Source organism: Entelurus aequoreus, linkage group LG23 (assembly GCF_033978785.1).
Source record: "Entelurus aequoreus isolate RoL-2023_Sb linkage group LG23, RoL_Eaeq_v1.1, whole genome shotgun sequence".
In the NCBI taxonomy this organism is placed as follows: Eukaryota; Metazoa; Chordata; class Actinopteri; order Syngnathiformes; family Syngnathidae; genus Entelurus; species Entelurus aequoreus.
The window spans coordinates 6394954-6407348 of NC_084753.1; the positions used below are offsets into that span (position 1 = coordinate 6394954).

The 12395-nt window shown below is 39.2% G+C and overlaps 1 protein-coding gene across 1 annotated transcript in view; it reads left to right on the forward strand.

The window, feature by feature from the left end:
* parp1 (poly (ADP-ribose) polymerase 1) overlaps window positions 1-9679 on the forward strand; it is a 31781-nt gene extending 22102 nt beyond the window's left edge. The window contains exons 15-23 of the mRNA XM_062034820.1: window positions 1557-1640; window positions 1726-1848; window positions 1955-2083; window positions 2154-2252; window positions 4707-4859; window positions 4938-5065; window positions 5143-5204; window positions 5274-5388; window positions 9313-9679. Coding sequence (XP_061890804.1) covers window positions 1557-1640; window positions 1726-1848; window positions 1955-2083; window positions 2154-2252; window positions 4707-4859; window positions 4938-5065; window positions 5143-5204; window positions 5274-5388; window positions 9313-9394 — 975 coding nt within the window. The 3' untranslated portion in view covers window positions 9395-9679. The remainder of the gene's footprint in view (window positions 1-1556; window positions 1641-1725; window positions 1849-1954; window positions 2084-2153; window positions 2253-4706; window positions 4860-4937; window positions 5066-5142; window positions 5205-5273; window positions 5389-9312) is intronic.
* The last annotated feature ends 2716 nt before the right edge of the window (window positions 9680-12395 follow it).

Consider the following 12395-nt stretch of genomic DNA (forward strand, 5'->3'; position numbering starts at 1 on the left):
TTTATTTGTAATGTATGTTAATAAAACATTTTATTGTTAGAGCCCTTTTCAAAAACTCAAGACGATTCACAGGGTTAAAAAAACCTACCGTATTTTTCGGAGTATAAGTCGCACCAGCCGAAAATGCATAATAAAGAAGGAAAAAAACATGTATAAGTCGCACTGGAGTATAAGTCGCATTTTTTGGGGAAATGTATTTGATAAAAGCCAACACCAAGAATAGACATTTGAAAGGCAATTTAAAATAAATAAAGAATAGTGAACAACGGGCTGAATAAGTGTACGTTATATGAGGCATAAATAACCAACTGAGAACGTGCCTGGTATGTTAACGTAACATATTATGGTAAGAGTCATTCAAATAACTATAACATATACAACATGCTATACGTTTACCAAACAATCTGTCACTCCTAATGGCTAAATCCCATGAAATCTTATACGTCTAGTCTCTTACGTGAATGAGCTAAATAATATTATTTGATATTTTACGCTAATGTGTTAATAATTTCACACATAAGTCGCTCCTGAGTATAAGTCGCACCCCCGGCCAAACTATGAAAAAAGCTGCGACTTATAGTCCGAAAAATACGGTAATATGAGTGTATAGAATAGAAATTATAAAAAAAATAGCAAAGGAAACCAAACAAATGCAGTTTAAAAATACATACAGAAAGCAAATTTGAAATATAATGTGATATATTACTAAATGTAAAAGATTTTAAAAAGTGATAAGTTTAAGTACAGTTACCCTTTGGCAGCTGCTACTGCAATTAGAATTTTGTGCAAAAAGATGTTGAAGCACAGTTAATTTTAAATACTTGACCGTTTAAAATAATGAATTTAAAAGTGCATGGGTTCTGTTACCGTAATTTCCGGACTATAAGCCGCACCTGACTATAAGCCGCACCAGCTAAATTTAGGGGAAAATACAGATTGCTCCATATATAAGCCGCACCCGACTATAAGCCGCAGGGTTTTGATGTGTAATTAGCGTAGTATATAGGGGTTCCTGCTACCACGGAGGGGATTGTCGGGACAGAGATGACTGTTTGGGAACGCAAAGCGTCCCGTTTATTAACAATAAATCTTTCAATCAAACTTTCACATCTTTGACATGGCGAACAGCATTCGTGCAGAGTACAAATAATACAACGGTGCAAAGTAATACAAAGTGCTCGCCTGTACGTTATCAAAATAACCAGCCTACCGGTATATGAAAAGTCAGTCTTTAATCATTGTGTCATCGTCTTCCTCCTGCGTACTAAAACCACCGAAATCCTCTTCGTCGGTGTCGGAGAAGAACGGGCCGTAAATAAGCCGCACCCTTGTATAAGCCGCAGGGACCAGAACGAGGGGAAAAAGTAGCGGCTTATAGTCCGGAAATTACGGTAGTTATATTTATCGTGGTATTGGATAAGTATTGAAAATCATTGAAATTCACTGGTATCAGTATCGACTACTAACATCCTGGTATCATGACAACCCTATAGTCTCATAACAATATAGCTTCTTTGTGCGCATTTGTGAAGCTCTATTCTGTGTCCTGCGTCCAGATTGACCTCCAGAAGATGCCTCTGGGAAAACTGAGTAAAAGGCAAATTCAGAGTGCTTATGCTCTCCTCACTGACGTCCAGCAGGTCAGTTGACCTCGAATTTGCTTGATTTCTTATGTTAAAACCAACTCTCAAGCTGTTTAAGATAATAATCCACTTTCTTTGTTAGGCTGTATCAGATCGTGCATCCGAAGCCCAGATCTTGGATCTCTCCAATCGCTTCTACACCCTGATACCTCACGACTTTGGCATGAAGAAACCCCCACTGCTCAACAACCTGGAATTTATTCAAGTATGGACACAGGATTGTCCAGTGTCTTCATGTTTTGACTTATGAACCCCGTGCAGGATTTAAAGGTACATGTGGATGACAAATATTCATATTCATCACTGTCCAGGCTAAAGTTCAGATGCTGGACAACCTGTTGGACATTGAAGTGGCCTACAGTCTGCTAAGAGGAGGCGCGCAGGACGATGAGAGCGATCCAATCGACATCAATTATGAGAAACTCAAAACTAAGATGGAGGTCAGGACCACGCCATCACTTTGGCTTCATTTTCAGATGTTGTGTGTTAATAAACTTTTGTATGTACCAGGTTGTGGACAAGTCCACAGAGGAGGCGGAGATCATTATGCAATATGTGAAGAATACCCACGCTGCCACGCACAACACCTATACACTGGAAATAGAAGATGTAAGTTTCCCTTTGGTGAAAATGGTTCAATCAGACCTCGTCACCTTACTTTAGCGCAAAGTAATGTTATGTTAATATAGCCTTGGTATGAAATTTAGTCTTAGTTTCAAGAAAAAAGTTACAATACTTAAAGAAACTGTAGTCATTTTATTAAATAAAGTCGTAACTTAAATCTAACTGAGGAAAAAAGTTTTAATTTTACAGGAATAAGGTTGTGATTAGAAATGTCCGATAATGGCTTTTTTGCCGATATTCCGATATTGTCCAACTCTTAATTACCGATTCCGATATCAACCGATACCGATATATACAGTTGTGGAATTAACACAATATTATGCCTAATTTTGTTGTGATGACCCGCTGGATGCATTAAACAATGTAACAAGGTTTTCCAAAATAAATCAACTCAAGTTATGGAAAAAAATGCCAACATGGCACTGCCATATTTATTATTGAAGTCACAAAGTGCATTATTTTTTTTAACATGCCTCAAAACAGCAGCTTGGAATTTGGGACATGCTCTCCCTGAGAGAGCATGAGGAGGTTTGGGGGGGGGGGTTAGGGTTTAGCAGGGGGTGTATATTGTAGCGTCCCGGAAGAGTTAGTGCTGCAAGGGGTTCTGGGTATTTGTTCTGTTGTGTTTATGTTGTGTTACGGTGCGGATGTTCTCCCGAAATGTGTTTGTCATTCTTGTTTGGTGTGGGTTCACAGTGTGGCGCATATTTGTAACAGTGTTAAAGTTGTTTATACGGTCACCCTCCAAGTATGCATTGCATTCACTTGTGTGTGTGAAAAGCCGTAGATATTATGTGACTGGGCCGGCATGCAAAAGCAGTGCCTTTAAGGTTTATTGGCACTCTGTACTTCTCCCTACGTCCGTGTACACAGCGGCCTTTTAAAAAGTCATACATTTTACTTTTTGAAACCGATACCGATCATTTCCGATATTACATTTTAAAGCATTTATCGGCTGATGATATCGGACTGCCGATATTATTAGACATCCCTAGCTGTGATATTAGTAGAAAAGATGCAAGTTACTAAAAATAACATAATTGTATGAGGAAAAAGTTGTAAATTATATAATACAAGAAACTATGAATTGCACAAAAAAGACAAGTTTACAAAAAATGTTATTAGAATAAAGTCAAAAAATTATAGGACAAAATGGTGATTGTACGGAAATAAACTTATTGTATGTGGAAAAAAATATATTTAGCAAGCATTAAGCATTAAAATGAACTCAAAAACATCAACAATGCAGTAATATTTGCCACTAGATGAGACCAAACTATTACCGATTAGGGATGTCCGATAATGGCTTTTTTGCCGATATTCCGATATTGTCCAACTCTTAATTACCGATACCGATATATACAGTCGTGGAATTAACACATTATTATGCCTAATTTGGACAACCAGGTATGGTGAAGATAAGGTCCTTTTTAAAAAAAAAAAATCAAATAAAATAAGATAAATACATTAAAAACATTTTCTTGAATAAAAAAGAAAGTAAAACAATATAAAAACAGTTACATAGAAACTAGTAATTAATGAAAATGAGTAAAATTAACTGTTAAAGATTAGTACTATTAGTGGAGCAGCAGCACGCACAATCATGTGTGCTTACGGACTGTATCCCTTGCAGACTGTATTGATATATATTGATATATAATGTAGGAACCTGAATATTAATAACAGAAAGAAACAACCCTTTTGTTTGAATGAGTGTGAATGGGGGAGGGAGGTTTTTTGGGTTGGTGCACTAATTGTAAGTGTATCTTGTGTTTTTTATGTTGATTTAATTTAAAAAAATTAAAAAAAACGATACGAGAATAATAAAAAACGATACCGATAATTTCCGATATTACATTTTAAAGCATTTTTAGGCCGATAATTTGGACATCTATAATTCCGATCACGCTTTTCAGTATCGTGGCCACTGATTGGCTCAGCCTCAGCATCAAGAAGCATTAATATATTCGATTAAAAGAGTGTAAAAGTGACTAAAGGATGTTATTTCATGTCAGAGATCTCATGATGTTAAAAAAAAGAAGGAATTTAGAAGGTCGTAAACTGTTTTTTAAGCTTGAACTATGAAAATATTCGATTCATAATTAATCATTCCTACTTCGTGGAAATTATTTTGTCTGGAACCAATTAACAGCGATAAATGAGGGATGACTGTATACGGGGGAAAGTCAAAATTTTATAACATTAAAGAGCTAATTATAATATTATGAGAATAAACTCACAATATTGCCAATTATAAAAAGTCAAAAAATTATGATAAACTAATTTTCCTTTGTGATTGTACAAAAAACTTTAAAACTCTGTTTTTTAATCAAGATGTGCATTTACCGGCCAGGACATTCTAAATTTCTGTGTTAGCATTCCAACTTTTTGTTTTGTTTTCAGTGCAGCCCTAATACTTTGTATAACCTGTCATTCAAGATTTTCAAAATCAGTCGCGAGGGAGAGCGTCAGCGGTTCCGCCCCTTCGAGGAGCTGCACAATCGCCAGCTGCTGTGGCATGGCTCGCGTACCACCAACTACGCTGGCATCTTGTCTCAGGGTCTCCGCATTGCCCCTCCAGAAGCGCCTGTGGTGAGTACATGTTGCTCCATCATCTGAGATATTTCATTCAACACAGGAGGTATCATTACTCTATTTGTGTTGTTATAGACTGGTTACATGTTCGGCAAAGGTTTGTACTTTGCCGACATGGTGTCCAAGAGTGCAAACTACTGTCACACATCACAGTCCAACCCAGTGGGGCTTCTACTGTTGGCTGAAGTTGCTCTCGGCAACATGTAAGTGACATATTCCTAAATAAACTCTGTCCGTCCTAATTGATGCTGATGGTGCTTTTTTCCCTTTTCATTTTCAGGCATGAGCTGAAAAAGGCCTCTCATATCACCAAATTACCAAAGGGCAAGCATAGTGTTAAAGGTATGAAATAACATGTTGTTTCTCAGTAATTCATGCTTCACATTGACTCTGATTTGCCAATTCTTGCAGGTGTGGGTAGAACTGCTCCTGAATCGAGCGCTACTACCACTTTGGACGGCGTACATGTGCCTCTGGGAAAAGGAACCAACACCAACATTGATGACACAAGCCTGCTGTACAACGAGTATCCTTTTTTACGCTCACTTGCTGTCTACTTTTGCACACAACTCAGACCTGCCTGAAAAACTAAACAAAAAAAACATTTTCCGGACCATAGGACGCACCGGATTATAAGGTGCATTAAAGGGGTCATATTATATATTTTTTTCTAAATGTAAAAGACTTCCTCGTGGTCTACATAACATGTAATGGTGGTTCTTTGGTCAAAATGTTGCATGGAAGATGTTTTACACATCATCTAGTGGTTAGAGTGTCCGCCCTGAGATCGGTAGGTTGTGAGTTCAAACCCCGGCCGGGTCATACCAAAGACTATAAAAATGGGACCCATTACCTCCCTGCTTGGCACTCAGCATCAAGGGTTGGAATTGGGGGTTAAATCACCAAAAATGATTCCCGGGGGCGACTACGCTGCTGCCCACTGCTCCCCTCACCTCCCAGGGGGTGATCAAGGGGATGGGTCAAATGCAGAGGACAAATTTCACCACACCTAGTGTGTGTGCGACAATCATTGGTACTTTAACTTAACTTAACTTTAACTTCAAGCCGCCTTCTGAGTCGCTTCTGGAATGGCCGTTTTGTGGGCGGTCTTATTTACGCGGCTCACCTTCGGCAGCGTCTTCTCCCCGTCATCTTTGTTGTAGCGGTGTAGCGTGCAAGGACGGGAGTGGAAGAAGTGTCAAAAGATGGAGCTAACTGTTTTAATGACATTCAGACTTCAATCAATAACGGAGCAGCATCTCCTCATCCGGAAACAACAACAAGGCCGGAAATGTGTCCCGTGAAAAAGCGTCCGACCGGAACTCTCTAATAACTAAAGTTCTTTGGGTGAATAATGTAAACTCACTACACCGGTATGTTTTAGTGCTTTCATGGTGAGTTTACTGACAGATATAAGTAAGAACTTTACACTACTTTATATTAGGAATGGCAACAGCGGAGGATGAATGTCCCATAACAAGAAGATAGAGAAAAAGAAGAAGATTATCGACTATGGTGTCAGCACGGACCACAAAGGCGGATTCACACAATTTTTCGTGACTTATGCAGATTCCAAATTCAGATCAGCAGGTACCATAAGGTAGAAAAAGTTGCTTTTGCTTAATATTGCGAAACAAAATGCCAGATAATATTTATTACCTTATACACACACCATAGTAATACTCCTATGTTGAAGCACAGTACAATCTATTAAGCGCTGCGGCTTCATGGCTTACCAAAATTTTACTAAAACATTTTGATACACTTGAGCGCCGTGTGTAATATTTTATATTTTCAATGGAACATATACCATTTTGGTGTTCTTTACTTGAGTCATGTTGCAGTCTACACGTATCTCTTATGTGTGACTGCCATCTACTGGTCACACTTATCATTTCACCATGTACTGAAGCCAGCTCAGTGGCCTTGTGGTTAGAGCAGTGGTTCTTAACCTTGTTGGAGGTACCGAACCCCACCAGTTTCATATGCCCATTCACCGTACCCTTCTTTAGTAAAAAGTAAAATGTTTTTTTGTTTTTTTCAAATTCAAGAAAAAGTCATGTTTTTTTTACTGGTGCACAAAATGAACCGTGCATGAACATCACCTTGTTCAAAGAACAAATTACACACATTACCATGAATTGATTAACGTGGACCCCGACTTAAACAAGTTGAAAAACTTATTGGGGTGTTACCATTTAGTGGTCAATTGTACGGAATATGTACTGTACTGTGTAAACTGTACTGTTTCATATAATGTATTCTCTTCCTTTGCAATCTGCTAGTAAAAGTTTCAATCGATCAATCAAACAACCTGCAAGTCAGATGGAAAATTAGAGGGAACATTGTTTGGGGTATCCATAATAAGCCGATAGGGAGAAGTTTTTATTTACACGATAAGTCGGATGTGTCTTTACCTCCGTGGCGGAGGCTCCGCCGAACCCCTGAGGCCGACTCACCGAACCCCTAGTGTTTGATCGAACCCAGGTTAAGAACCACTGGGTTACAGCAGTGGTCCCCAACCACCGGGCCGTGGATCGGTACCGGTCCGCGGATCGGTACCAGTCTGTGGATCGATTGGTACCGGGCCGCACAAGAAATAAAAAAATTATTATTATTATTATTTTATTTTATTTTTTAAAATATTAAATCAACATAAAAAACACAAGATACACTTACAATTAGTGCACCAACCCAAACTGATATTATTGCACATTTAGTTATCATTCACAGATGTTTACGCCTAGATCATGGCGGCAGAAAAAGCATACATGTGTTTATTACACAAGATGTGGATACATACCTTTGAAGTACAAACCCCGTTTCCATATGAGTTGGGAAATTGTGTTAGATGTAAATATAAATGGAATACAATGGTTTGCAAATCCTTTTCAACCCATATTCAGTTGAATGCACTACAAAGACAACATATTTGATGTTCAAACTCATAAACTTTATTTTTTTTTTGCAAATAATTAACTTAGAATTTCATGGCTGCAACACGTGCCAAAGTAGTTGGGAAAGGGCATGTTCACCACTGTGTTACATGGCCTTTCCTTTTAACAACACTCAGTAAAGGTTTGGGAACTGAGGAGACACATTTTTGAAGCTTCTCAGGTGGAATTCTTTCCCATTCTTGCTTGATGTACAGCTTAAGTTGTTCAACAGTCCGGGGGTCTCCCTTGTGCTATTTTAGGCTTCACACATTTTCAATGGGAGACAGGTCTGGACTACAGGCAGGCCAGTCTAGTACCCGCACTCTTTTACTATGAAGCCACGTTGATGTAACACGTGGCTTGGCATTGTCTTGCTGAAATAAGCAGGGGCGTCCATGGTAACGTTGCTTGGATGGCAACATATGTTGCTCCAAAACCTGCATGTACCTTTCAGCATTAATGGTGCCTTCACAGATGCTGGCTTTTACACTTTGCACCTATAACAATCCGGATGGTTCTTTTCCTCTTTGGTCCGGAGGACACGACATCCACAGTTTCCAAAAACAATTTTAAATGTGGACTCGTCAGACCACAGAACACTTTTCCACTTTGTATCAGTCCATCTTAGATGAGATCAGGCCCAGCGAAGCCAACGGCGTTTCTGGGTGTTGTTGATAAACGGTTTTCGCCTTGCATAGGAGAGTTTTAACTTGCACTTACAGATGTAGCGACCAACTGTAGTTACTGACAGTGGGTTTCTGAAGTGTTCCTGAGCCCATGTGGTGATATCCTTTACACACTGATGTCACCTGTTGATGCAGTACAGCCTGAGGGATGGAAGGTCACGGGCTTAGCTGCTTACGTGCAGTGATTTCTCCAGATTCTCTGAACCCTTTGATGATATTACGGAGCGTAGATGGTGAAATCCCTAAATTCCTTGCAATAGCTGGTTGAGAAAGGTTTTTCTTAAACTGTTCAACAATTTGCTCACGCATTTGTTGACAAAGTGGTGACCCTCGCCCCATCCTTGTTTGTGAATGACTGAGCATTTCATGGAATCTACTTTTATACCCAATCATGGCACCCACCTGTTCCCAATTAGCCTGTTCACCTGTGGGATGTTCCAAATAAGAGTTTAATGAGCATTCCTCAACTTTATCAGTATTTATTGCCACCTTTCCCAACTTCGTTGTCACGTGTTGCTGGCATCAAATTCTAAAGTTAATGATTATTTGCACAAAAAAAATGTTTTATCAGTTTGAACATCAAATATGTTGTCTTTGTAGCATATTCAACTGAATATGGGTTGAAAATGATTTGCAAATCATTGTATTCCGTTTATATTTACATCTAACACCATTTCCCAACTCATATGGAAACGGGGTTTGTACATAGTGAACATGAAATGACACTAAAAACGTGTAATGTCTTCAAGGTTGGCAGGTCTGACAATTGATGCTTTGTGAATGTGCTTGTTCAAGACATTTCTACTTTTTCCTTAACAGTCCTCCCAGATACATTGTGTATGACGTAGCCCAAGTCAACCTGAAGTATCTCCTGAAGATCAACTTCAATTACAAAACGTCCTTGTGGTGAAAGCACCACTGGAGTTCCATTCCCTGCCGCAAGACGCTCCGGCAAAGGCTCTGTGCTCATTGTCACTTTATTTTTCTTACTTGGTGTCCTATATTTCCAGCAGGTTTACGAGCTAGCCACATTTACTCTGAATACTTTCCAGACTACAAAGTTTGTAGTTTTAGTTAGAAAAACGTGTCGAATTTCCCCCAATTGGAATAGTGTAACATTTGACATGTACATATTTGCAGTGTTTGTCTCCTCAGCTTTCTTCCCCTCACACAAATTAAAAGATATTTCTAAAAAGAGTCTCTTGTTTATGCATCCTAGGAAGAAAGTGAGTTATTTTGCACATTTGAGGGCTTTGGGGCTCCAACAATCCTCCCTCACCCTCAAAACTGTTTGGGGAAAAAAATCTTGATTTTACTCAACGGAGCAGCAACAATGCAAAACTATCATCCGTTTTAAAAACGATTTTTTCTTCACGACAGGCACATCTACTCGATTCCCTGTGCTTTTAGCTCAGTGGTCAGCATGCTCGACTGTGATTGACATCTATGAACAACAATCATTGCATTCCGCCATCAAAATCGGGGTCCCTTTTGATTCCGCCCAGGTAAGCCTGTGGTATTAAGGCAACTGTGCTTGTACATGCAATGTGGTGCTTATCAGACTGCAGTCAGCAATAACAAAGGTATTACTGACGATTATTGATGAATACTTAGGCCTATTACGCCACTGTGTTTCAATGTTGGTACTTGGTGCAAAAAAGTTTGAGAAACTGCATTATAGCAGTGGTTCTCTGACTCGTGGTACGCCAAATAATCTTTTAAACACAGTGTTACTGTTCAAACTGTGTGTAAAATATTATATATACTTAAAATAAAACCTCTGCCATGTTTTTGATGAATACTTAGGCCTATTACGCTACTGTGTTTCAATGTTGGTACTTGGTGGAAAAAAGTTAGAGAAACTCTGCATTACAGCAGTGGTTCACTGGACTCTCACTATTATGTTAGATCCACTATGGACTGGACTCTCACTATTATGTTAGATCCACTATGGACTGGACTCTCACTATTATGTTAGATCCACTATGGACTGGACTCTCACTATTATGTTAGATCCACTATGGACTGGACTCTCACTATTATGTTAGATCCACTATGGACTGGACTCTCACTATTATGTTAGATCCACTATGGACTGGACTCTCACTATTATGTTAGATCCACTATGGACTGGACTCTCACTATTATGTTAGATCCACTATGGACTGGACTCACTATTATGTTAGATGCATTATGGACTGGACTCACTATTATGTTAGATCCACTATGGACTGGACTCTCACACTATTATGTTAGATCCACTATGGACTGGACTCTCACTATTATGTTAGATCCACTATGGACTGGACTCTCACACTATTATGTTAGATCCACTATGGACTGGACTCTTACACTATTATATTAGATCCACTATGGACAGGACTCTCACTATTATGTTAGATCCACTGTGGACTGGACTCTCACTATTATGTTAGATCCACTATGGACTGGACTCTCACACTATTATGTTAGATCCACTATGGACTGGACTCTCACACTATTATGTTAGATCCACTATGGACTGGACTCTCACACTATTATGTTAGATCCACTATGGACTGGAGTCTCACACTATTATGTTAGATCCACTATGGACTGGACTTTCACACTATTATGTTAGATCCACTATGGATTGGACTCTCAATATTATGTTAGATCCACTATGAACTGGACTCTCACTATTATGTTAGATCCACTATGGACTGGACTCTCACACTATTATGTTAGATTCACTATGGACTGGACTCTCACACTATTATGTTAGATCCACTGTGGACTGGACTCTCACTATTATGTTAGATCCTCTGTGGACTGGACTCTCACTATTATGTTAGATCCACTATGGATTGGACTCTCTCACTATTATGTTAGATCCACTATGGACTGGACTCTCACACTATTATGTTAGATTCACTATGGACTGGACTCTCACACTATTATGTTAGATCCACTATGGACTGGACTCTCACACTATTATATTAGATCCACTATGGACTGGACTCTCACTATTATGTTAGATCCACTATGGACTGGACTCTCACTATTATGTTAGATCCACTATGGACTGGACTCTCACTATTACCTGTATGTTAGATCCACTATGGACTGGACTCTCACTATTATGTTAGTTTCACTATGAACTGGACTCTCACTATTATGTTAGATCCACTATGGACTGGACTTTCACAATATTATGCTAGACCCACTCGACGTCCATTGCATTCGGTCTCCCCTAGGGGGGGGGGGGGGGGGGGGGTCACCCACATATGCGGTCACCCACATATGCGGTCCTCTCCAAGGTTTCTCATAGTCATTCACATTGACGTCCCACTGGGTTGTGAGTTTTTCCTTGCCCTTATGTGGGCTCTGAACCGCGGATGTTGTGGCTTGTGCAGCCCTTTGAGACACTTGTGATTTAGGGCTATATAAATAAACATTGATTGATTGATTGAACTCGTTTGTGGTACGCCAAATAATTAAACATTTAAACACAGTGTTACTGTTAAACTGTGTGTAATATATTAAATATACTTCTTAAAATAAAACCTCTGATTTGTTTTTGATAAATACTTAGGCCTATTACGCTGCTGTGTTTCAATGTTGGTCATTATGTTGATACTTGGTGGAAAAAAGTTTGAGAAACTGTGATAACAACTCATGGTAAGAATCACTTAAACACTGTGTTACTGTTCAAACTGTGTGTAATATATTACATATACTTCTTAAAATTATGAATACTTAGGTCTATTACGCTACTGCGTTTCAACGTTGGTCATTATGGCGGTACTTGGACAAGCCAAGTGTTTCCTGAGAAGGGACAAGCGGTAAAAAATGGATGGATGGATGGACGAGGGCAAAATGTAAACACATGCCATTTGTGGTTCCGGGGTGCACACCCGGGGCTCCGTAGT